General features: G+C 39.1%; 1 protein-coding gene across 1 annotated transcript in view; it reads left to right on the top strand.

The window, feature by feature from the left end:
• SPATA1 (spermatogenesis associated 1) overlaps positions 1-25215 on the top strand; it is a 33870-nt gene that overhangs the window by 3393 nt on the left and 5262 nt on the right. The window contains exons 3-13 of the mRNA XM_034779888.1: positions 1454-1560; positions 5067-5184; positions 6426-6479; positions 6573-6906; positions 9597-9848; positions 12971-13115; positions 13280-13340; positions 14974-15085; positions 15925-16050; positions 20903-21081; positions 24137-24235. Coding sequence (XP_034635779.1) covers positions 1454-1560; positions 5067-5184; positions 6426-6479; positions 6573-6906; positions 9597-9848; positions 12971-13115; positions 13280-13340; positions 14974-15085; positions 15925-16050; positions 20903-21081; positions 24137-24235 — 1587 coding nt within the window. The remainder of the gene's footprint in view (positions 1-1453; positions 1561-5066; positions 5185-6425; positions 6480-6572; positions 6907-9596; positions 9849-12970; positions 13116-13279; positions 13341-14973; positions 15086-15924; positions 16051-20902; positions 21082-24136; positions 24236-25215) is intronic.

Below are 25215 nucleotides of genomic sequence, written 5' to 3'. Positions count from 1 at the left end.
TTCATTACAAATTAAGCACTGGGCACTTTCCCTCAACACAAGCACATGGAAGCTTCTCCATACACAGTTTTATGCTGAGGCCCCGATCCAAGCCCATTTAAGTTAATAGAAGCCTTTGCATTGACTTCAGTGGCCTTTGCAACAGGCTCTTAGAGCTCCGCAGATTTTGGGAGGTCACTTGTCTCTCTGAGAACTTCAAGTATTTCCAATCAGTTCTAATCATTGCTAGCAGAGTAACATCCAACAGCAGCACGGCTCCTCCTCTGCCCTGACTTCTAAAGATAAAATAGTTCCAACATTATTTCTGTGAAAAATTTCCACACTGAACACGCTGTCAATTGAAATGCATGCTGTCTAAATCCAGCGCTCATGATTATTTATGTGGCCCACATGAAATATTCAAATTGTGCTGAACCCAAGTTTTCTTTCTTCCTTTTTTTAAGTAATTTTCTAGAATTTATGATTGCAGAGAGAGCCTGCCAAACGTGAACCAAGTGTAAATTGATATAATGTCTGCATGAGTCTGCAAACAATGACTCAGAGATGTTAACTTCTCTCCTGGTCTTGAGTCTGCATTAATATTTTTATTAATATAGAAAACATTTATAATTTTATAAAATGAAAATGAGTGAGGTTTGTAAGGTGCAGAAAGGAGATATTGGATCCAACTTTATAGTTTTACCGAAGCATTCTAATTTCCAAAAGTGAATCTCCACAATCAGGAAAAAATGTTTTACAAGATATCATTGATAATTATTCCATGGCTGACATTTGTCAGCACTTTAGCTATTTTTCTTATTCGTGAGCCAAATCCTATCGCTGGGAAATTTCTGAGTTAATACTGCAGCATTTGGTCCATTATTATTATTATTTTATTATTATATTATTGTGAATCTCCTTTCTGCTAGCAGTCAATGCCTGTATAACTGACTACCTGATAATGATTTTAACTATGTTTATACAGTACTTTGAAAATCTACCTGACTCTGCAAGTCTAAATGTTATTATTTAAATAACTGGTTCACTGATACCAAGTAAAAGCCTTGTGTGCATTAAAAACGTGTATATGTTTAATCTAATTTGGATCAAATTGTTTGAAATCTGCCATGTCCATAAAAGCATTTTGAGGCATATTCATTTATCATCTTTATTATGATAGTGCCTAGGGACCAGTCAAGCTGCTTCATTGTTCTAGACATTGTACACATATAGAATTAGAGACAATACCTTCCCTAAAGAGTTTAGAGTCAAAATTAACAAGACAGTGACAGGATCGAGCAACAGTATATAACATACACCAGAATGAACAATGCAGTGGTTTATGAATATTATGCCATGTGTTTTTTGTTTTGTTATATAAATCCTTTTGGTGGACACCCTGTGTCAATATTTGTATTACTTAAATGCTTACTGTGTATCTATAACTGAGATAATCTTCTCTCTCTGCATTTAGTTGGTAGAGCTTCATGTTTTTTATGTCCCAGAAGAAGTGTGGAATTTCACATTAAATACAGTTTCTGCAGATCTTACTAGCAAATTCATTTCAGCTGGATTTATAAGGTGAGTAATTGCTAAATAACGAGGAAAAATGCTGCTTTAGGCCCCAATCCTGCATACACGCTTGCACATGCTTAACGTTGTGCCTGTGAGTAATTTCTTTATACAATGCTTCAGCTAATCCATGTAGCTGGATAGCTCTATAGGGAACCATTGTAGCACAGCATCAGCTAGAACAGCCCTTGAGGTTCCTGTTCTGTGGTCGCTTCCAGAATCCAGGCGACACAAAGTTGGCACACAGCCATCTTTGCTTTTCTTGGGCTACACCAAACTTAGCTCCACCACACCCAAGAATCTGGACCACTAAAATTCATTTCCAAAAGGGGAATTAGCGAGAGAGAGTGAGTGCCTTCCTTTTAAAAAGATATGATGTTGGACGGATGGTTAGACAGCAACATGAATTCCACAAGGGTAATTCATACAATTGGAATGTTTGCCTGTCCATATTTATTGTCCTTTGTGTAACTTAGACTCCAATCCTGCAATGAGTTCTGCTTGGAACCCATTGAAATTGATGTGGCTTCATGTGTGCATAGGGGTCTACCTGGGCAGAGCTCATTGCAGAATCAGGGCCCAAATTTCTAAAATATTTTTACCAGACATTGCAACATAAAGCAAAGGATTAACCTTTAACATTTTTTATTTTCTGAATGTTTTTTCTTTTGTAACGTACAAGATATTAAGGATAAAATCCTGGCCCCTTTGCAGTCTTGGGAGTTTTGCCATTGATTTCACCACTAAAAGTCTAATGAGTTTAAGAAACAGAAGTGAATGTTATAGTTAATTTAACTTGAAAAAAGACACTGTCTGACATGCTTTAAAAGAATAGTATCAGAGGGGTAGCCGTGTTAATCTGGATCTGTAAAAGCAGCAAAGAGTCCTGTGGCACCTTATAGACTAACAGACGTATTGGATCATGAGCTTTCGTGGGTGAATACCCACTTCGTCAGATGCCAGACGAAGTGGGTATTCACCTACGAAAGCTCATGCTCCAATACATCTGTTAGACTATAAGGTGCCACAGGACTCTTTGCTGCTTTAAAAGAATGTTACCCCTGATTTCCTATTGAAGGTAGGTAATATTGGTGTGAATGACAAGCTGAAGTCCAATCCACTCCCACGTAAAGCAGGATTGAGCCCTAGTTTGTGATCACAGGTAAGGAAGGAGACTATAGTCTTTACTCACAAGAACAGCCATTAGGAACCCTGTGAGTGCAGAGAAGTTACAGAAGATCAAAATGATCTAAAGGTAGTAGGTACCACCAAGCAGTCTAATACATTGAAATGTTCACTTGCATTGTAAGCCCTCTGCATACCAAAAGCATAGCTGGTTGTCCTTGTCACATGAGCCCCAATAAGAACTCCTTACAAAGCACGGAGGGATGCCAAAGTAAATATGCTCTCACATTCTTTGTGGAGCTTTGAGAAGAAAACTAATCACTGATGGAGATCTTGCAATGTAGAAATCAAGTTTAAAATAGCAAAGCAACCCAGAGTGTGGGTATTGCACATAAATTGTGGGTATTAAATTATGAACCTGTTTAGCTTATGGTAAACATATCAAATGTTTATTATGGTATTGTTTTGATGTTGCAGTGAACATTGTATCTGTATTTGCATTATATGCTCTAGCTTTATTTTCAGGAGTTGCTATATGGGCTGCAAAAATTTGCTGTTAGCTAAATCTTGACACTCAAAGGTTTAGACAAAGAATGAATATTTTCTTTTTGAGGTAAAAATTTTGAGGTGAAAAATTAGATTTTTTTTTCTACATGATGGAAGGACAAAAATAGTACATTTGTCTGTTTTCAGATAAACTCTTGTGCTCTAATTAAATAACATTGTTTTTTAAATTGAAATTTTCTAGCCTTAGAATATACAAGGAAATAAAAAGAAAAGTCAGTTCTGGCTCATGAGATGAGATCTGAAATATTTCATAATATCATCATGTCACAATACCATCCCAAAAAGTCCCTTGCTGTGGGAAACCATCCCTGAAGGATGGACAAGAAGTAAATACAAAGCATATAAGGAGGCAGCCAACCAAAGAGAGGCCAAATTCCCAAGTAGAACCTTGCATTCTCACGTGGTTGGCTGTGTCCCATTTCTGTTATACTCTACCTTGGTATCCATGGGCTTTTCTACACTTAAAACGTTACAGCGGCACAGCTGTGCCACTGCAACTGCGCTGCTGTGGCACTTCTGTGTAGTCCCTACCTATGCGAATGGGAGGGATTCCCCTATCAATCTAGGTAATCCACCTCTGCAGGACGCAGTAGCTAAGTCAACAGAAGAATTCTTCAATCAATATACAACTGTCCATAGGGGGACTTAGGTTGTCTTAACAATGCTGCTCAGGGGTGTCTTAGGTCGGCTTAACGACGCTGCTCAGGGGTGTTGATTTTTCACACTTGTGACCGGGGTAGTTAAACAACCTAATTTTCTAGTGTAGACCAGGCCTAAGTACCTTCCAGTAGCACATTAAGCACCATAGAATCATAGAAATGTAGGACTGGAAGAAACCTTGATAGGTCACCTAGTCTAGTTCCCTGCACCGAGGCAGGGCTAAGTATTATCTAGATCATGTCTGGCAGGTGTTTGTCTAACCAGTTCTTAAAAACCTCCAGTGATGGAGATTCCACAACTTCCCTAGGTAATTTGTTCCAGTGCTTAACTACCCTTACAGTTCAGAAGTTTTTCCTAATGTCTAACCTAAATCTCCTTTGCTGCAGTTTAAGCCCATTACTTCTTGTCCTGTCTTCAGTGAAGAACATTTTATCACCTTCCTCTTTATAACAGTCTTTTACATACTTAAAGACTGTTACCATGTCCTCGCTGAATCTTCTCTTCTCCAGATTAAATAAACCCAATTTTTCAATCTTTTTCTGTAGGCCATATTTTCTTGACCATTAATCATTTTTGTTGCTCTCTGGTCTTTCTCCCAATTTGTCCACTAACATGATTAACATCTATCACATATTGTTGTTCTCTCATCCTTCTCTGGGGAAGAAATATGTGCTGTGGAGTATTTTGTTTAATAACACATATGCATGTGCACACACATTCCTATATGTTTCTATTAGAGAAGGCAAGATGCACTTTGCATTTAGAGAGCATCTGTGATACTCCTTAGTTCCTAGGGGAATTGATTCTGCAGTTTTGGGCCTGCCACCAAGAAAGCTCTGTCTTTTGCACAGATACCCTCATTGTAGTTCCCAGTAATTTTGTCTTCTAGTGTCAGACAAGCAAAAGTGTTCCCCGCACCTTTTTCAAATTGCAGGTCCTGCCCCTTTGCTTTTTGTATGGATAACTGAGATGTGAACAATTCTCAGGTGGTGTTGTAATCGCATTTGATTCACAGTATCATCATATTGTGATGCACCATCATGACTTTGAAACACTAAGCCTGTCTGATCTGGAAATGCAACATTTCAGGCACAGTCTCACATTGCAAACTAAATAGCCATCATCATTTCTTATAACTGTAATAATGAATAATGGTGTTCTAGGGTGCCTCGTCATGTCACATTGAGAGCACTGCGGGAGCAGCTTGGAGACTTCCTGGGTGAAGATGCTGTTGCAGATAAGTTTATATTTCTGAAACATATAGGGAAAAAGCTAGCAGTGGTAAGTTATTTCTGCATTTTCTCTAGATTTCTTCTTTTGCATTTTTTTGAAACTGGATATTAGACAACATTTTATACTTTTTCTCCCATTAAAAAGCAAAACAGAGAAGTTTTTACCCTGCTCTACTGAGATTGTCAGATATTTAATAAAGTATTTTTTCTTTAATAATTAGAAAATTAAAATATCCTAGCATAGATAACTGGACATTTTTAGCACCAAGCTGTAAATATTGTTTTAATCTTGTGAATTTTAAAGTAGTCGTATGCAGTTGGTATAATCTTCCTGTTTGTTTGGGGTCATGGTAACCTCTTGTATTTATATCTCTGTGATCAAATATTTGCTGAGTTTTTCAGTTCTGCTGTTTCACAACAGTAACAATGTAAGCTATTCCAAGAGCTGCACCTTTCTTACAAAGTAAGGGGAATTTGAATTAGGAAAACATTTGAATTAGGAAAACATGTTCACTTTTTTTTTTTTTTTAATAATTTGACTGTAGACAGTGAAATCGATGTTATTGCCTTTGAGTAACTGAGAACAGAATTTTGTCCTATATTTAGTTTAATTTAATTTATTTCATTGGTTAAAGACAGGGTTAAATAGAAGTTCAGATTTCTTATTCTCTATAAGACACACTGATTTCAAATATACTCTTAAATATGCATTGATCACCTGAGATTTTGTATATTAAAAGGACTAAGTGAAAAAAATCTGAAAAGGATGTAGCCAAAGATATCAAGACAACTAATAAAAAATTCCTTAAGCACAATAGAAGTCAGCAGGAGAGTCAGTGGATTCTTTTTCTACATTAAAATATTTGTTTTAACAATTGAATTGAGAGAAGCATGTTACTTAACACACACTTCCTGTTCAGACTGGGCCTAATCCAACTCCTAATGAAGTCAACAGGGAGTCTTTCCACTGATTTCAGCTGGGAATTGGCTCAGGTCCTTTGAGCCCTAAGTGAAAGCGTAAGGGGGTGAAGATATTTATATAAATACACACACACTCCTGTTCAGCTGATTATAGCACACATTTGGAGTCTGACAAAAGTACAAATGAATAGATGTCATGTCAGAAAACAGAGAATTGTCGTCTATGTTCTTCCCACCCAAAGTGCTAGAGTAATAAATGTAATTTATCATATGAAACTTACAAAGAAAATAACATACAAATGGAATGGTATGCCGCATTCCTTTTACAGAAGTATTTTGTTGATTTTACTTGCTTTTTTATGTTCCAAGGTGAAGGCAAAGCAAGAAACAGAACTGAAGCTCAAGTTATTTGCTCCCCCACATGTACGTATCATATAATTTTCAAGTTATCATTTCAAGTGTGCACTTCATGTCAATTATTTCTTCCTTGTCTAATTAATATATGGTATGTTTTAGGCACTTCATCCCGAATTATATTTGCTCCCTGGAGTGGACCACTTAGAAATTGCTTATTCATCATCAGCAACTCCAGATACACAGCACTTTAATGCAGAATCCCATAGGTCTCCCCATGGACCAAGTACTTTAAATCTTCCAAAGAAAGAGCGTGAAAAAAGTCCAACATTTCTAGAAAGTCCACAGAAAAATACTCTCATGCAGAATCAGGAAGATTCTAGTTCTTTAGGATGGAGTGAGACAGAAAAAGAAATGATTTCAGTTTTGCACATAAAACCTGAACAAAACCTGAACAACAGGACTTGGGAAAAACAGATTCCACATAGAAGGAAAGGTAAGATTTAACTAGTACGGGGAAGGGAGAATGAGATGCTTTGGTACAGACCTAAACAGGAACTGAAAAAGAAAATGGCCAATTACACTATAAAAACCCAAACAAATCCAAACCTGTTGAAATAATGTTAGAAGAAGACTGACTTAAATGATCAAATTCAGATCTGAAGACGAAGCCATTTCCTTCACCTAACTATACTATACTAACGGTCAAATAATTTACTTCTTTGTACTTCGCATTTGGTGATTTTTGTTGTTGTTCAGATTGACTTGTAAAAGAAGGGAAATGGATTTCTGCTCTTTTTTGCCTGATTAGAATGCACAAAGTAGGCCTGAAAGGGTGATTTTTTGTTGTATTTCTTTAATGTTGTTTTTTTTAGATTAATTTTTACATTACAATACAGGTTTTTTTCTTCTCTGGGAGAGATTGTGGACAGCTGGAGAACTGGTGTGGTTATGACATCAGGGAGGTCATGCCATTAAAACTTGATTAATTGAGATTTAAAACTTTGTTGTTTGTTTTGGTGGTAACGCACACTTAAACCAAAATACTCTACAAAAGGAGGGAAGAAAAGATCTCTTTCAAATATTTAACACACAGCCCTTTGAGTTAAGGGCTGAGAAACCTCACAAAATACATGAGATACCTCCAACATGTTCTCCATCAAAGCTAGAGAAGATCAGACTTGATGTTTCTTTTGCTGTTTCAGGCCTTTATATTTTATAAGGAAGCTCAAAAAAAAAAAAAAAAAAGAAATGTCATGCTATCTGAAGTGGTTCACAACCGTGAGTGCCAATTTCAGGTCAGACTGTCAGAAAACAGGGCAGACACCCCAAACTGGTGGTATATCTTTAATTAGATTTCACCAAGCCAGTAACATATGTGCATGCCTGGATCACTATATTAGTCTTACCATGGAGTCATGGGGTAGAGAGTTGGAGGGCAGGGTGCGAACTCTGGGAGGGTTTTTGGGTGTGGGAGGGGGTTCTGACCTGGGGCAAGGGTTGGGGTGCAGGGTCAGGGAGGGAGTTAGGGTGAGGGAGGGGATTCCAGCTGGGTGCAGGCTCCAGCTGGGTGGCGCTTACCTCAGGCGGCTCCTGGTTGATGGCGTAGCAGGGCTTAAGGCATAGTCCCTGCCTGCCCTGGCTCCGTGCTGCTTCTGGAGGCAGCCACCATGTCCGGCCAGTTCGCAGCCAATGGGAGCTGCAGAGGTAGCCGTCGGGGTTGGAAGTGGTGTGCAGAGCTTCCCTGATCGCACCTATGCCTGGGAGCTGCAGCAACATGCCGGTCACTTCCAGGAGCTGCGTGGAGCCAGGGCAGGAAAGGAGTCTGCCTTAGCCCCATTGCACCACCAACCGTACTTTTAATGGCTTGGTCAGAAGTGCTGACCGCAGCCGCCAGGGTCGCTTTTCAACCGGGCATTACGGTCGAAAACCAGACGCTTGACAACCCTAGATACAGGATCAATACCTGGATCCATTCTTACAGCACCTTTTCAGGAAAGGCAATCTGGCAGCCATAATCATTTGCAGCATGGGCTCTGCCTTTGTTGATTAAACATAAACAGAGTCTGTGAATATGCATTGTCAAACAAAATGACCCATGCTTTGAAGTTAGCAATCTTTTATATTTCCAAGTCTCCAATCTTGTGTGACGGATAAATGTAATGTAAACACATTGTGACAGCCAGAAACAATCCTTCATTAGTTTTCATCAAGTAAATTCCCATCTTAATACTAACATACACTTTTGATCTAGGCTTAATTAAGAACAGGGATATACATAATGTAATGCGATGGCATTCAACAGGTTACAAATAAGTGAAGACAATAACATTAACATTTTTTTTATACCCACACACAAGTTAACTGTCCTATTCCTCCTAGCCCACGTAACATTTATTTGATATTCACACACAAGTGAATTGGCCTATGGCTTTGATTTGAGCTGGTCTGTCAGCATCACAAGCACAATCCCATTTTCTTCTCTGAGAAGGCTCAAATTAGGGAAATGACAATTGGTTGGAAGCAGGAGAGGGATATTTTCCCTGGGATGTGCCGGGGTTGAATTGGCAGCCTGAGAAATCCAGCAGGTGTGTAATTTGTGCCACCTATTTTCCATCCCCAGGTTCTCATTGAGAGCCTCTCTTGCATAGGCAGCATGGTTGGTAAAACAAATGTCACAAGATCTGAAACTGATGTAATATGCAAACTTGGCAAGGTGTACAACCAGTAAGTCCTCTGATGTTTTATAGCCTTGGTCCTTGACCTGTTGTTTATCACCAATATCTGTATGGTCTGAGATTCTGTAATGTGACCATGAACTCCACTGAGAGCACTGAGTTTAGGAAGCAGGGACATTTCTTTTGAGGGGCCTGTATAACCCTGAAATTCTCTCTTTCTGTCATTGGTGTCATCTAGGGGAAAGCTCAAAATCTGTTTGTTTCCTTTTAATTTTGTGTATGTGGTCTGGTTATACTTATTCCTTACTGCTTTGCTCTGAGACATATTTTGGATGTGTTGCTCTTTTGTGAATATCACTTTTAATTTGTTTTCATTTACTAAGGCTTTCAAAGGTCTTCAGCTATTGGACTCTGAAGAAAATAAAATGTATGATTATTAACATTTTAAAGGGCACATTTAAAATTGTGTATTTCTTTTCCCATGTAAAACTGATCAATTGTAATGCAGACCAAATTGGATCCAATGGATCTCTTCGCATACCAAGTAGTTTAAATCCCACAAAGTGGGAGTCTGGAAAAAATCCTACATCTTTGGAAAGTGCTCAGAAAAATCATCTAAGCCAGGATCAGAAAGAATCTAATACACGTAGGTGGAGTCAAAAAGACAAAGGGACTATTTCAGGTCATCATGTAAAACAGAGCACTGAACAAGCCAAGAACAATGAGACTCAGGAAAATCACATTCCCCCTGGAAGAAAAGGTATGATTAATCTAGTCATCTTCTCTTTAAGGCTGCTTTTTAGAAAGGGGGCATATAAAGCTAAACAAGAATAAAAAAATCTCTAATTTCACTATAAAAACTGTTCAAACAGTGTTATAAGAATGATTTGGAATTACAAAAGCAAACAAATGCAATTCTTTTCTTCACCTCACCCTGTTGTGCCAAAGGCACAGTAAAATGCTCTAACTGCATCCACTGTTTTGAAACTCTTGCAATATATAGGTCCAGTTATGTAAGGCCCAGTTATGTAAATTAATGGAATTTCAGCATAAACTCTAAATGTTATTGTTAAAAAATAGTAGTTAAAAAAGTTCTGTTATAAAAAACACTTTGACTTCCGCTTTCCTATTTTCCTCAAAATCTACCTGAAATTTTGCAGCCATTGTTTTATGCTGGGGTAGAATTTTTCTGGAAAGTTTGAAGCAAAATGGAAAAGGCCTTTGGGAAATAAGGTTGAAAAAATGAAGTGAGCTTATTTCTTGAACATTTTCTTGAATTTGTTTAGTTCATCGTAATTCCAAAATGGTTTGGTTTAGAAACTCTGAATTTGCTTTAATCTGTTAGTGTTTGAGAGGAAGACATTGGGAGGCAAGTTTCCATGTTTTTCAGATTTTCTAGGTTAATTTCAAGACTAGTTTTTTTTTTGATTGAACCAAAATGTTCCCTTAAGTAATTAATAGATGTTTACAATCTTAATTTAAGTTTAAGAAAGTTTTCTTTCCCATCTGGAATTTATCATTTAACCAGATATACTAGACCCTTCAGATAGTAAATGTAAACTTTTATTACAATCCATAACTAAAATCCTGATTTCGTTGAAGTCAACAGCAAATCTCCTATTGTCTTCAGTGAGGCCAGGATTTCATCCATAATTTTTACACCATATGCCTCCCACTGTAATGGTCTATCCTTATTAATCTATGGCATGAAATAGATATGTCAATATGTCAATACAAAAGGTCCAATTGTCCCATTTTTCCTTCACACATATGTATTTCCTGTTCTCCATTTGACTGATATGATTTCCTCAACATTTTCAATATAAATTCCTAAAATTAGGCTCTTAAATCCATTGCACCTGCAACACCCAAAGAGTTCAGTGTAGCTATTCAGTATCCCTGAAAATCAAAATATTTTATTCAGATGCCTTATAGATTTAGGAGCCTAATTTTAGACAGCTGACTTTCAAAATTTTGACTTACAAATATAATTTTGTGGGTACACTAATATCTTAATTTCCACAGTGAATAGATGTTTCCTCATGTACCTTGTCAAATACATAGTGAGATTTTAGTTATTGTTTGCCAATGTCATTCACAGAAAAGGTCTAAAGATCTAAAAGATATGGGTGTTAATGGGTTCTGGATCAGGCCCAAATTACACAGTCTAAACACCAGTTGACCTCAATAGAAGTTTTGCCTAATAATTGAAAGATGGGACCCAAAATTTTTAACCTGTGATATCAAGGCTTATTATATAATAAATAAATAAAGTGGTTGAGCAATTAATCTATAGACAGCTGCTTTATTGAGCTATTTTACACTTTAAAATGAAAGCCTTTTAAGATTCTCCCAGAAAAAAACTTTCAGAAATCTGCAACTACAGTTTATCCTGGCTGAGCCTTCCTTCATCCCTGTCTACTGATACAGGGAAATACTTCACATGCTCAGTGGATTTTTGCATGAAAAGACTTTATTTCCATATGATAATCAGGAGCAATAAATTATTAAAATCATTTATCGAGAATCTGAACTAGAATACGATAATGGGGAAAGTAATTTCATTCACTTCATTTTTCATTGTTAACCATATCTACTGCAATTTACATTTAGCCATGCTCGTAGCACTCAGAAAAGGAAAATATTTCTACTGTCCTCCCACAAAGTAGAATTTTAATTTGCTTTTACAATATTAAAGAGTTTGACTCCTAAAACTGAGAGCTGAACATTTTCCCTGAATAGACTGTAATGGAAATAGTACAAAGGTGTGGGTGGGATTAGAGCAAAAATAAAGCTAACAGTTATATGCCAGAATTGAAAATGTTTTTTTGAAAGAGATCTGTCAGCTACACATTTTCATCTAACACTGGATGGTTGCTGAGTACTGGAAGCCAATATTTATAGTAGTCTCTTCAGAATGGTCTATTACCTTACTCTACTACCTGATTAAAAGGAAATAATTGATTAAATGGGTATAGTTGGATTGTAAGTGACAACTGATGTAACGTTAGTAGCTTGCCTATGACCATCTTCTTGTCTTTCATTTCTGAAGAAGATATAATAAAGAAAGTACTAATTAATTCTTTGTTCAGCATCCATTCTGATAGAATTACAGTTTTAAATTACATCATTAATACAATATTCAAAATCTGAATAAAAAGTTTTACAGTCAAATATAAAAACCTTACATTGTCCTACCTTAGCATTATCTGATAAAACTTCTACTGAGAAACCACTAGATGCAATAATATTCCAAGTTTTCAAGTGCACTGGTACTATTAATTATGTTAATTTAGGCAACCCCCTGGATGTCCAGCAATTTGGATTAGCACCCAGTGGTTTGGATATTTATCAAAGTTTTAGCCAAACTTCTGTTTTACAATGGGAAAAAATGATGGTTCAGAGAATCCAATCCCTCTTTTAATGTTGCACATTTTCATGTTTTCAAAAACTCTAAGATTAATTATACAAAGATATAAGATTGTATTTTATCTGAAAGGAGTGCATCCTCTGAATCAATATTTTCATTTTGAACATTGTATCTTAGTGTAATTGCCACTCATTTTAATAACATTGAGACAATACAGATTTGATTTAGACAAAATCAGAATCTGCCTTTGAAGTCAGACACTGGAAATATAAATTACTGGATTATCTTTTTTCAAATGAAAAATCAGGAAATGTTCAAAATAATATTGTATGTAGTGTAGTTGACAGTTTCATTTTATTTTCCCTAAAGCAAAACAGTGAGCTTTCCAGTTTTTCTTAATGATGCTAACAAGATCTGTTTTTAACTTGGTTCTTTTGGTGGGCCATTAGTAAAGTCCAAAGGGACCCTTGAATATTGTATATGTTGCCTAAATATTCTGTACTTTGCTGTAGAAGAAATCCCTATGGTGGTGGCTGAAACTGTGGAAAATAGCGGCAATCTAAAAGCTATCAGGATGGGAAGAAACACTACAGGGGATTCCGGTATTCCAGAATCATTGGAAGATGGAGACAAGGAATATTTGCACAATAAGAAAAGGTAATTATAGTGAGTAGTTCTACTGACAAAATATTTCATTAATGGAAACTGCTTTAAATACTTCTATTAACTGAAACGGAGGAGAAAAATATACACGAATTAAATTTAAGACAAATTTATGTTTTTAAGTTAATTTTTACTTGGTACTTTGATTTTATCTTCAGCCCTCAGCAGTCTGGAATTAGAGAATCTGTGACTGATATTGGTATCAAACAGGATGATAAGGTATGTTTTCAAAGATAAAATATTAGTGGTAGTATAAAGAAATAGATCCATTCCTTTTCAGTACAGCTGGCTCAGTTTACGAAGATGCACTATTCAAATGTAGGTTTCAGTATAATTGAAAAAAGTTGATTCTGCTCTGAAACAAATTTGCAAATGAAAAATAACAATCAATGAACCCCTCAAAAGCAGGCATTACAGTGACTAGCAGCTTGTTTCATTTAATAGAGACTACATTTACTAGTTATTATAATATTTTTTAAATCTTAACTGAGTTTGGTCCTGCTCATTACCAACCATAAATATAGATTTATTGACATTGGCTGCTTTTTAGTAATTAGTATCCATTTTCTACTGGCAATATCTTGAAGTCCTCATTCAAGTACAAATGCCATTGAAGTATAATATAAAAAACCACGTATGTTGAGATTTCTGAAAACAACAGGTATAGTATATCTATAAAGCCAAAATTAGAGCATCTTTAAAACTGTGCAGAAGACACATCTGAGGTCCTGAGTACCACTTAAACTCGGAAATTAGAGCTCACGTGGGCCCTCTGCAGTGATGTGAGTTTTGATTGTTAGTTGAATTACTTTTGTATAATCTTATGAAAGGAATTGGACAACACAAAGGCTGCTCTTATGACTTCTGCTATACTTAGAGTAGAGCTGGCTGGAAAAAAAATTAAAATTTCAATATTTGACACACATTTTTACAATTTTTCCCACTTTTTTTAAAATTTATTTTCACACCAGCTCTATTTTACAGCAGTTTAAAGTTCTGGGTTTTTTTTAAAGGAAATGATTGTTAGTTGTCAGAAGGAACCTCACACCAGCTGGATTGTCTATGAAGAGGTACTTTTAGTACAAGTTATTTTTATACTATCATAAATTATACAGACAGTCTGTGTGAATACACATATTTACATTCTTTTTTAAATTTTATTAATGATAAAAGATAACCACACATAAATATATTTATCACTCGATGAGAAGAAAGCTACATAATAAAAAAGATTACCACAAATCTTTGAATTCAATACATTTCTCAGGGATAGTGAAAGATTCATTACAGTATCGAAGGATAACTCTTAGAAATGTATAAGAGAAATGGAAATCTCATAAAAGTTATGTAAAATGTTAATGTTCAGCTTACTCTGAAATGTGATTCTATAAAATTGGCATTGTGGAGCTTCTTGTACCTCAGTGATTTCTATATAAAATGTTCTCAGTTTACAACTAAAAAGATGTTTTTCTATCAGCCCTAAAATTCAACCTGGATTTGAGAAAGAAGCTAGGTTATTTTCTTCTCATGCATCATCACCAGAAATTAAAGTTCTTTAGGCTAAATTCTGCCATCAGATTTACCTCTGCAACCCTACTGCTTTCTTTTGGTTTGCAGAGGTCTGCCTGACTGGAGCTTAGTAAACATTTATTTTGATGACACACAAAAAGAAAGCTAAGTCAAAGTCAGACCTCCCATTCACCCGTGCATTCTTACTGGGCAGCGTAGATTAAGGAGATGGCTGAGTTTGGCCCCTTGTGCATATTAAATTAATTAGAAATGTTTCTCCAAATACAGTACAAGTATTCAAGGGTGAATATTATGCATTTATATACTTTTTATTTGCCTCTAGACAGATAAGAATAACATAAATCGTCTTGAGTATTCAAGTCAATACATTTCTCCTCCTCCTCCACCGTCTCTTTCTATAAACAGATCTCAAGTTCCCATATTTCAGACAGAGAGTAAGTATATGCTTCCAAGAAATTACAAGGAATTGAACCTTTATTCAAGATGTGAATGTTTTTAAAAAGGTGAATTTATAATTTATGGAGCACTCCTGGAGTCGGCACTGTGTACCAGATCACACCCGACAGCTGAGATAGGCAGGGGAATGCCTAGTCCATGAATCTCCCTGGTGCTCAGGTGTGAGCTAGGAGCTGAACTGCTCAGCACCATCAGAATGTAGATGGCTTTGCACGTGCCCCAAGACACTTAGGGGATTATAAGAGTGGAAACTTAGGCATCTATAGGATTAGGTGGCAGCTGGGCAGTGGTTCTGTGAATGCCCCTGGCATCTAAATGTTGGACTTAGGTGCCTAAAAAGGCAGTTTGGTGCCTAAGTCCCCTTTCTGAATCTAGCCCCTAGTCACTAACTAACCATTTTGTTGCAGTATATTTAGCAAAATGCTTTCAGCAGGAAATAGCCCTCTTGAGTTTTTGGGTATCTGGCAGCAGTTTTCTACACATGTAATGTGTTTCCTGTGCCTTCCCTTTTAAATATAGTTTTAGTGATGTATATGCATTTAATATGGATATTAGTTCTAATTCATTTGTGCGTTTATAAATGACTGGGTGCATTCTGCATTTATATAACCCTTTTCTGAAGCATCAAGTAGTGGCCAGTGTTAGAGATAGTATACTGGACTGTGGGAATCCCTACTCTGTGTTCCTGCAAGGGACGCAAACTGAAAAAGTTGGGCATGCTTTATGGTACATGCACTTCACTGAGACATAACTATGGCTGGCCTTTTCCACTTTTAGCACCCAGAACTTTACTAAGTGTAGGTTGTAATTTCTTTAGAAAGCAAGATGGTTGAACAACTGAAACAGATGAAGGCAGAAAGAAGGCACATGGAAAGAACTAGAGAGGAACTGGTTAAAAAAGCCAAAGGTTTGCTTGAACAGAATAAGCTGAGGAGATATCATGGTATGTTTTTCAATTGTATCATAACTGTGTGAAAGTAAATGTGAAACTTTTTATCTGCCTGTGTCTATGTAGTGCTATAGTATATGCTTAATTACAGAGATAGCAGCTGGATAAACAATACCTCTCAAAAGGCTCATTTGTATGACTAAGTATGGTAGAGAGGTTGAGGACTAAAATGTCTGCTCCCATTGATGCTCAGTAGTACTCCCATAAATATCTATGTCCCTGGATAGAATGAACCATAGCACTGTTATGTTACTTGTAGAAGTACAGTATTCAGAAGGCATCCATAAACCACATCATGGTACCAAGCTCACAATGAGTTCCAAAGTGCTGTTTTTAGGAATGGTAAATGAGGGCATGATAGAAAACTTGTCTACTACGACACATACAATTATTAGCGGCACCCAGATACACCTCTATTTTATTCCATGAAATAACTGGTGACAAAACTTATTTTTCTATAATAACAGATAAAACCTATAGAAACAAAATGTGTACAGAACACAAACTTCTCTGAAAACCAGATCTGCTCCTTGGGCAGGGCCCATGCTTTCTTTTGTGCTTGTACACATAGAACATCTTAATTCTTTTCCCTTTCAATTGTTTAAATGATAAATTAATTCTCAAGACAAAAATATGGTAAGTACCTTAGGGGAAAACAAGCAATATAGCAGGGGTAGACAACCTATGGCAAGCTTGCCAAAGGCGGCATGCGAGCTGATTTTCAGTGGCACTCACACTGCCCGGGTCCTGGCTACCGGTCCAAGGGGCTCTGCATTTTAATTTAATTTTAAATGAAGCTTCTTAAACATTTTAAAAACCTTATTTACTTTACATACAACAATAGTTTAGTTATATATTATAGACTTATAGAAAGAGACCTTCTAAAAATGTTAAAATGTATTACTAGCACGCGAAACCTTAATTTAGAGTGAATAAATGAAGACTCGGCACACCACTTCTGAAAGTTTGCTGACCCCTGCAATATAGTAATGCTCCATTTCAGAGGTGTCAGGCAGAATGAAAAGAGCTCTGGACAAATCTATGGATTCTATGAGAACCACACAGGGAACCTTAATGAGTCACATGCATCTCTACAGCCATATGTTGAGTGTCACTGCCCAGAATAGTTAAATAGCACAGATACCTGACTGATCTATGGAGAAACGACAATATACAGTAACCTGCAACCTACATTATACAAAAGTCTCAGTGGACAACTGAAAACTTCAACTTCTGTTGGGCTGGTTTCCCCCAGTCATAGAGCCAACGGTCCTCCACAGGCCTGGTTGGTTTTTCATACTAGGGACTTCACGTTTCCAGTAGAGTCCTGCCATTCCAGTTGTCAACAGCCCCAAGAGTTTTCACCAAGTGCCTTGTGGTAGGCATTTTTAAGATTACAGAGTATTCATGTTTACCTTACCTCAAAGACTGGCTCATTTAAGGAACCTCTCCTTAGCAGGTCTCAGACAACATCCATTATATCCTTGCACTCTTTGCCACACCAGGGGTCAGGGTAAGCAAGAAGAAATCACCTGACCTTTCCAAAAGACGGAATTTGTAGGAGCACAACAGCATACTTACTGTCCATTAACTGTGAAGTTGTGGCAGAGCTTATGAGTCAGTCACAGAGCAATCCTCAGACAACAGTACAGGAATGTCTAAGAATGCTAGATTACATGCATTGTGCATGTTTGTCACTCCTCATGCCTTGTTGTATTCAAGGCTAGTTGAAGTCCAGCTACCTATCAAGCAAACACCACATAGATATGGCAGTGCAGATACCTCAGGAGGTCCTATTATCACGAGATTGGTGGAAGGATCCTATTCAAGTATGCAGAAATGCTCAACTTTCTTCTCCTCTATCCACAGTAATGCTAGTAATGGATGCTTCCAACCTCAGATGGGGAGTGCACTTGAATCAACATCAGACTCAGGGACTATGGCCAAGAGACAAGTCTCATCTTTCCAAAATATCTTAGAACTGAGAAAAATTTGTTTAGCGTATATGACATTCCATCCTCTAATCCATGGTAAAACAATACAGGCATGACAAACATCTTGGCGATGTTTTATGTAAACAGACAAGGAGGAACAGATCATTTCCAATATGCCAGGGAGCTGTTCACATATGGAACTGGTGCATCTGACATCAGATTGCCCTGACAGCCATTCACCTTCCAGGATTAATATCTTAGCAGGTCACGTGAGCAGACACTCGTCCTTTAACGATGAATGGTCCATAAAGTATTCAGTCCATCACAGATCTTTCACAAATGGGATCACCCAACCATAGACTTGTTTGCCATGGAGTCAAACAAGAAATGCCATACCTTTTATTTCAGAAGGGAGTCTGAGTCCAGGATCTCTATCGGACACTTTTCCTCAGCTCATCTCCTGGGCTGACTTACATCTATCCACTGATTCCTCTAATTCTGAGGACAGTGTGGAAACTCAGACGAGATGGTGCCACATAGCTATTGCTAGCAACCTCTTGGTGCAGGTAGTTATAGTTTTGATAAGGTTAAGGTCTCCTTTAAACCCCAGCCAAAATTTGTTCCTAACATAGTTTCAGATTTTCACTTAAACTGGACTACTGTATTTACATACCTGTTTTCTCCCTGAAACCCCTTTCTAATGATAATAAGAAAAGGCTTTACTCCCTGGACGTATCAAAACTTTTCTTTTTAGTTAAAGAGAACTAAAGGGGGCATGCACAGGCCAACAAACACTGTTGGGCAAAAGAGTCCAATCCTGAACGCATAAAGCACATGCAACTCATGGACTGCTAGATTCACAAAGAGAGTGTAGGTGTGGAAATGGTCGACATCAAACACCTGCTCCCAACTTTTAGGTGCCTAGAAAATCACTGGGATTCACAAAGCCTGAGTGAGTTACCTATGCTTCCTATACAATGAATGGGGCTAGATAGGCACCTTAGAATGGGATTCACAAAAGCCAACATGCTAGGTGGCTCCCTGCCTAAGCTAGCCAATGAGAGCTGCCAAGATGAGGGATATGTCCTAAGCCCCACTTCTCTCAGGGAGTTTCACATCTAAGTCCAGACTTCAGGGAAGCACTTCCATCTGCTTGGGATTCTTGAGTTCAAACCCCCTCTTGGCATTAGATTACCTGGCTTATGGGAGAAACCCACCTCAAGTCCCCCTTCACCTGCAATGAAAGAAAGGATTTGAATAGGGAATCTACTACTTGTTGGAGGAGGTGGCCTAAACATTGGGCTAGAGACTATACTGATGTGGGGGGGTTCCTCAGCCTCTCCTGTTGAAACATTCCACTGTGAAAAATAATGAAAGCGTCATTGGACCAACGAGAAAGAAAGTATGAGTCTGATGCTTGTGGCCGGTGCATTTATCAAGGAGATGGGGAAACCCAAAATCCAGTTCTCCTGCTCCAATGAAATGGAGGGAGCCCTCCCCCTCCCACCCAACACACACGTCCACTTAGGGCACTCACCTGAGAAGTAGTAGATGTGTTCAAATTCCTTCTTTTTCTCAGGTAGAAGGGATACTTGGGGGATCTCCCACAACCCCAGTGAATACCCTATTGTGCAAAAAGCTATGTGGAAGGGAGTTCCTCCTTCCCCAGCCAGTTTGTGTGAACTGGCCTGTGGGGGCCCAATCTGATGGATGTCCTCTGAGCCCGCTTACTGGATTGTCCCTGCAGGTGAGTTAGGCAGAGGACCCCCTAGCTTCCCCTCATTCATGCATCACACTGGAGCTTAGACATGTGGACACCTAGAATGAGGCTGTAGCACATAGGCTGCTAGGGACCTTTTACTGCAAAAATGTAGGTGCCAAATGCGTTTAGGTGACTTCAGGATTTGACATCAGTAGAGCAGGGGTTTTGTGCACCCCAGTGGGGCCTGATTCTAGGATGTAGGCACTTAACCTGGCACTTAGGTACCTAAGTCCTTTTGTGACTCTAGCCCCCAGAGTGGACTATATGTAGACAACACATCTAAAATACCCTCAGTTACTTTAAGGTAAATAATGTTTGCAAAAAGTTTTCTATTAATCTTAGGCATTCTGCCAGGGACAGCTTTAGCATGAGCTTATGGGGGTCATTTGCCCCACACAAAATCATAACATTGGGTGCCAAACCTGAGTGGAACTACAACCCTGTGTACCAGGTGACATTGCCCAGTGCTGGGAGCCAGGCCCAGCCCTGCAGGACAGGAGTTGCTGCTGCAGGGATAGGGTAGGCTTGTTCTCCAGACAATTCCATCCTCCCCACTGCCCTTCCCTTTGCACCTGGCTGGAATTAGGGTTGCAGTACTAGGGCAGAGAGTGCTCCTGCTGATGGTCAGTGTCCCGCCTTGACGACACCATATTGCACCCACTGAGTCAGGAGGCTGCATCCACCCCTGAATTCTGCTCAAGAACTCTGGACCTGTGGCGTTCCCCGGCTCTGCATAACACATGCTCCTAGTTCTCTTTAGCGCTGGACCTGCAGAACTAATAAACTTTACAAACCTAGCTCTCTTTTGTACAGCTTAGTCGTGCAGCGCTGCAAAGCGCCACAGGACTGGAACTCTGGTCCTACAGCGTTCCTGCTGGAGCTTCAGTCAAACCTTAGAGGACAGATCTAGCCTTTAATTTTAGTTGGCTGGGGTCCAGCTAATCCTGGTGTGACTGTATAGTTAATGCAATGTTTAGTTTAGGTAAACATTCATTGATTTTAAAAAACAATGCTACATTTTTCGTACATGTCTAAACCACTGAAGTTGAAGCACACTACACAAGTACTGTGTGCTGTTCATTATTATTATTCCTAATTTATGTATATTAACCTGATCAAGAACAAACAGAGATGTTGTTGTCCTGTGTAGCTCGTGATGCATGGAAAAAGAAATATTTTGAAACTAAGAAAGCCACAGTTTCATTGGAGGACATTTTAAATAAACTGCGACAAGATGTAGAGCTTTACTATCAAAAGTTACTGTTGCAACTGGAAGCCAGAGATATCAGGAAACGGCCAAACAATTTAACACACATTGCAAACGCCAAGGTAATATCATTTGTTCATATTTGTCAATTCCTTTCTCTCTTTCCATGAAATTTGGCTTCTGTATAGAGTATAAATTGTAAGAACAAATTTACCACCATAATCGAGAGATTCCAAACGTTAGTAATTGTTTCCGTAGATTCATAGATTCTAGGACTGGAAGGGACCTCGAGAGGTCATTGAGTCCAGTCCCCTGCCCGCATGACAGGACCAAATACTGTCTAGACCATCCCTGATAGACATTTATCTAACCTACTCATAAATATCTTCAGAGATGGAGATTCCACAACCTCCCTAGGCAATTTATTCCAGTGTTTAACCACCCTGACAGGAACTTTTTCCTAATATCCAACCTAAACCTCCCTTGCTACAGTTTAAGCCCATTGCTTCTTGTTCTATCCTTAGAGGCTAAGGTGAACAAGTTTTCTCCCTCCTCCTTATGACACCCTTTTAGATACCTGAAAACTGCTATCATGTCCCCTCTCAGTCTTCTCTTTTCCAAACTAAACAAACCCAATTCTTTCAGCCTTCCTTCATAGATCATGTTCTCAAGACTTAATCATTCTTGTTACTCTTCTCTGGACCCTCTCCAATTTTCCACATCTTTCTTGAAATGCGGTGCCCAGAACTGGACACGATACTCCAGCTGAGGCCTAACCAGAGCAGAGTAGAGTGGAAGAATGACTTCTCGTGTCTTGCTCACAACACACCTGTTAATACATCCCAGAATCATGTTTGCTTTTTTTGCCACAGCATCACACTGTTGACTCATATTTAGCTTGTGGTCCACTATAACCCCTTGATCCCTTTCTGCCGTACTCCTTCCTAGACAGTCTCTTCCCATTCTGTATGTGTGAAACTGATTTTCTCTTCCTAAGTGGAGCACTTTGCATTTGTCTTTGTTAAACTTCATCCTGTTTAACTCAGACCATTTCTCCAATTTGTCCAGATCATTTTGATTTATGACCCTGTCCTCCAATGCAGTTGCAATCCCTCCTAGTTTGGTATCATCCGCAAACTTAATAAGCGTATTTTCTATGCCAATATCTAAGTCGTTAATGACTTTATCTGTGAAACAGTCATATGTCCTTCAGAGGTGAGCATAGCCCATCTAGTTTAATCAGAGTACACCATTGACCAGGTTTGTTTTAGGGATTTTTTATCTAAAAAAGCTTAATTCGTTTAGAAAACCATTTACCAAGAATAGGAGCATTAGTCCATTTTTCATTTGCATATAATATGACAATCTGTTTGCATAGGCCAAGTGTGGACCATCCCTGGTGATCTTACAAATTACTCTTTGTTTGCCCAGAGTGTTTCATGGAAATAGCACACCCCAGTATTCCATGAATGCTGGATGAATGCATGAGAGTGCATGTAAGAACACAAAGTTTACTTCTTTTCCACATGGTAACAACTTGTTTAGTTTTGTATAAACTAGTATTTTTTTAATATAACAGAGATTTTTCATGAATGAATTATATGTATCACACTTTGTATGCTGGTGTAAAGATGTTCCAAATGCTTGTGTGCAACGGCACAGCCATAGCTCTGTGTGTACACTCAGCACAAATATCCTTTAAGTTCATGCAGAAAGATTACAAACTTCCTACTGTGTTGAAGAAGTAGGGAAATAGTAATCTCGGTCTAAATGCCTTTGGTGCACTTGCACTTTGAAAATAGTGTGTTGCTCTGAGACCTACCTTAGCAGAAGGAATTGGTGAGAGTTAAGGGAAGAGTAACTAAACTGGTCAGATAGACTGAGGAAAAACTTCCTGACAGTGAAATCTCCTTAATTGTGGAATAATTTGTCAAGGGAAATAGCAAAAGCCCCTCTGATAGTTAATTTGAAACTAGACTAGCCAAAATAACAGGCAAAGTATTTGTGGATGTTTTTGTGTTCACATCTGAAAGCTATAAGAGATAAATACTTGTAAAGCACAATACGTGTAATTATTATTAAGCATGGCTCTCTGTCTGGGTAGCACTGCCAGTATTACAGAAGCATGTGCTCTATCAGTTACTTCTATTACAGTAACTCCTTACTTTAAGTTGTCCCGGTTAACGTTGTTTCATTGTTACGTTGCTGATCAATTAGGGAACATGCTCATTTAAAGTTGTGCAATGCTCCACTCTTAAATTGTTTGGCTGCCTGCTTTTTCCACAGCTGGCAGCCTCCCTATGCTCCGCCCCCCCCCCCCCCCACAGCCCCCCCCCCCCGCTGGCAGACCCCGCGGATCAGCGCCCTCCCCCCCTGCCCGAGGCAATCAGCTGGCTTGCGGCGTTTCGCGGGCAGGAGGGAGGGGGGAGGAGCGAGGACTCCCCCTCCCTCTGCTGCCTCCCCAACGCTGCAAGTGGCATGTAATGTAGATATAGCCGCTGGGATATATAGAGGTTTTAAAAGGCCTAAAGCATCAAAAAAAGACTAATACACACATCCCCTTCAGCTACATTGACTTCTAGGAAGCTATGCTGATTTACAGCAGCTAAGGATCTGGACCATACTTTTGAAAACACTAATCTCACTGTCGTTATAACTAAGCCATTTAATTTTTGAAAAATGATACTGCCATTATAGAGGTGGTGTTCTGTTTAATCCACACTATTCTTGAATATAGCAGATCACCATCAATGTCCTGATTGAGACAAAGCAAAGGCATTACATGGGTGAGATTGAAACATTCATATTTTTTTTAACCATATACAGGGTCCAGTCGGGAAGACCAATCGCAAAATAATGTGCTATTATCCATCTCCCAGAGTAACAGGGCTTGGGAAAATTGTAGGTGTCCCCTGCTCATAGGCGGGTGTCCCCTGCTCATAGGCCAGCAGGGCTTGACTGTTGGAGGGAGCTGCCCTCCTTTTGAGAGAAGACTGCTACAATACAGGACATTTGGTGTGGGGGGAAAGTCAGAAACTGAAGGAGGCTTGGAAGAAGAGTTTAGAGGATTGCTGTCCTGGTGCGAGGGAGGGAGAGAGATTATGGTCAATAACTGTGGTAGAAAAATATATAGAGAATAGCTGAACTGCATAAAAGCTTTTTGTTTATTCCCCATAGAACACCACAATCATCCAGATTACAACAGTGCAGCACGAAATTGATCAACTAAAGAGAAAGCTGGATAATACAAAAATGAAACTCATAATAGAAATTAAGGTAATCTGCATTTATTCTAACCAACCTGTAAATTAAACAAATAGAGATTTTCTTCGCTATAAAATCTAGAGCCATAAAATATTTGAAATTTTTAAAAGTTAGCTAGTATTTGAAGAGATATTATGTTAAAGCAGGGGTCGGCAACCTTTCAGAAGTGGTGTGCCGAGTCTTCATTTATTCACTCTAATTTAAGGTTTCGTGTGCCGGTAATACATTTTAACGTTTTTAGAAGGTCTCTCTCTATAAGTCTATAAACTATTGTTGTATGTAAAGTAAACACGTTTTTTAAAATGTTTAAGAAGCTTCATTTAAAATTAAATTAAAATGCAGATCTTATCAGTTTAGTGCACTGGTTCTTAACCTGGGGTGCACGCACCCCCTGGGCAGGGCCGGTGCAAGGATATTTTGCGCCCTAGGCAAAACTTCCACACATACCCCTTGCACATCTGTTCATTGAGGGGCAAATCCCAACGAGCCTTTATAGACCTCAGGGGCCAGCCATGCCCAGGGGCTGCTCCCCAGACCAGGTTACCACCTCCCCCCCCCCAAACTCCTCTGGAGGGTGCACAGCCCCCCCGCGAGTCCTCCGCATCCCACCCCGGTGGCCCCCACCCCGAGTCCACTCACTGGCTTTGTCAGGCTTGGACCGCTGCAGCAGCTTGGCAGGGAGAAGCCGCCTTCCGGATGCACCGGAGAGCCAAAGCGTCCCACTTGCGGCGGCAAGCCCCAGCCATGGAGGAGCTGGCACGGTGCAGGGGGGCAGCAGCCCTGCAAAGGCGGTGGCGGCGGCGCTAGCGGGGAACAGCCGTGTCCCCCAGCCCCTCCTGCCCAGCCTGTGTCCCAGCGCCCCCCCCCCCCCGGAGGGTTCCTGCAGATTGCAGTGGATGCATGTGGGCTCCAGCCCCCATGCACCCCCTGGCTCCCACCTCGCCTAGGGTTACCATATTTCAACAATCAAAAGAGAGGATGGGGGGGGGGGG

This window comes from Trachemys scripta, chromosome 8 (genome assembly GCF_013100865.1).
Source record: "Trachemys scripta elegans isolate TJP31775 chromosome 8, CAS_Tse_1.0, whole genome shotgun sequence".
Classification (NCBI taxonomy): Eukaryota; Metazoa; Chordata; order Testudines; family Emydidae; genus Trachemys; species Trachemys scripta.
Note: the sequence above shows the minus strand (reverse complement) of the source record. Positions and strands in the feature narration are given on the sequence as shown.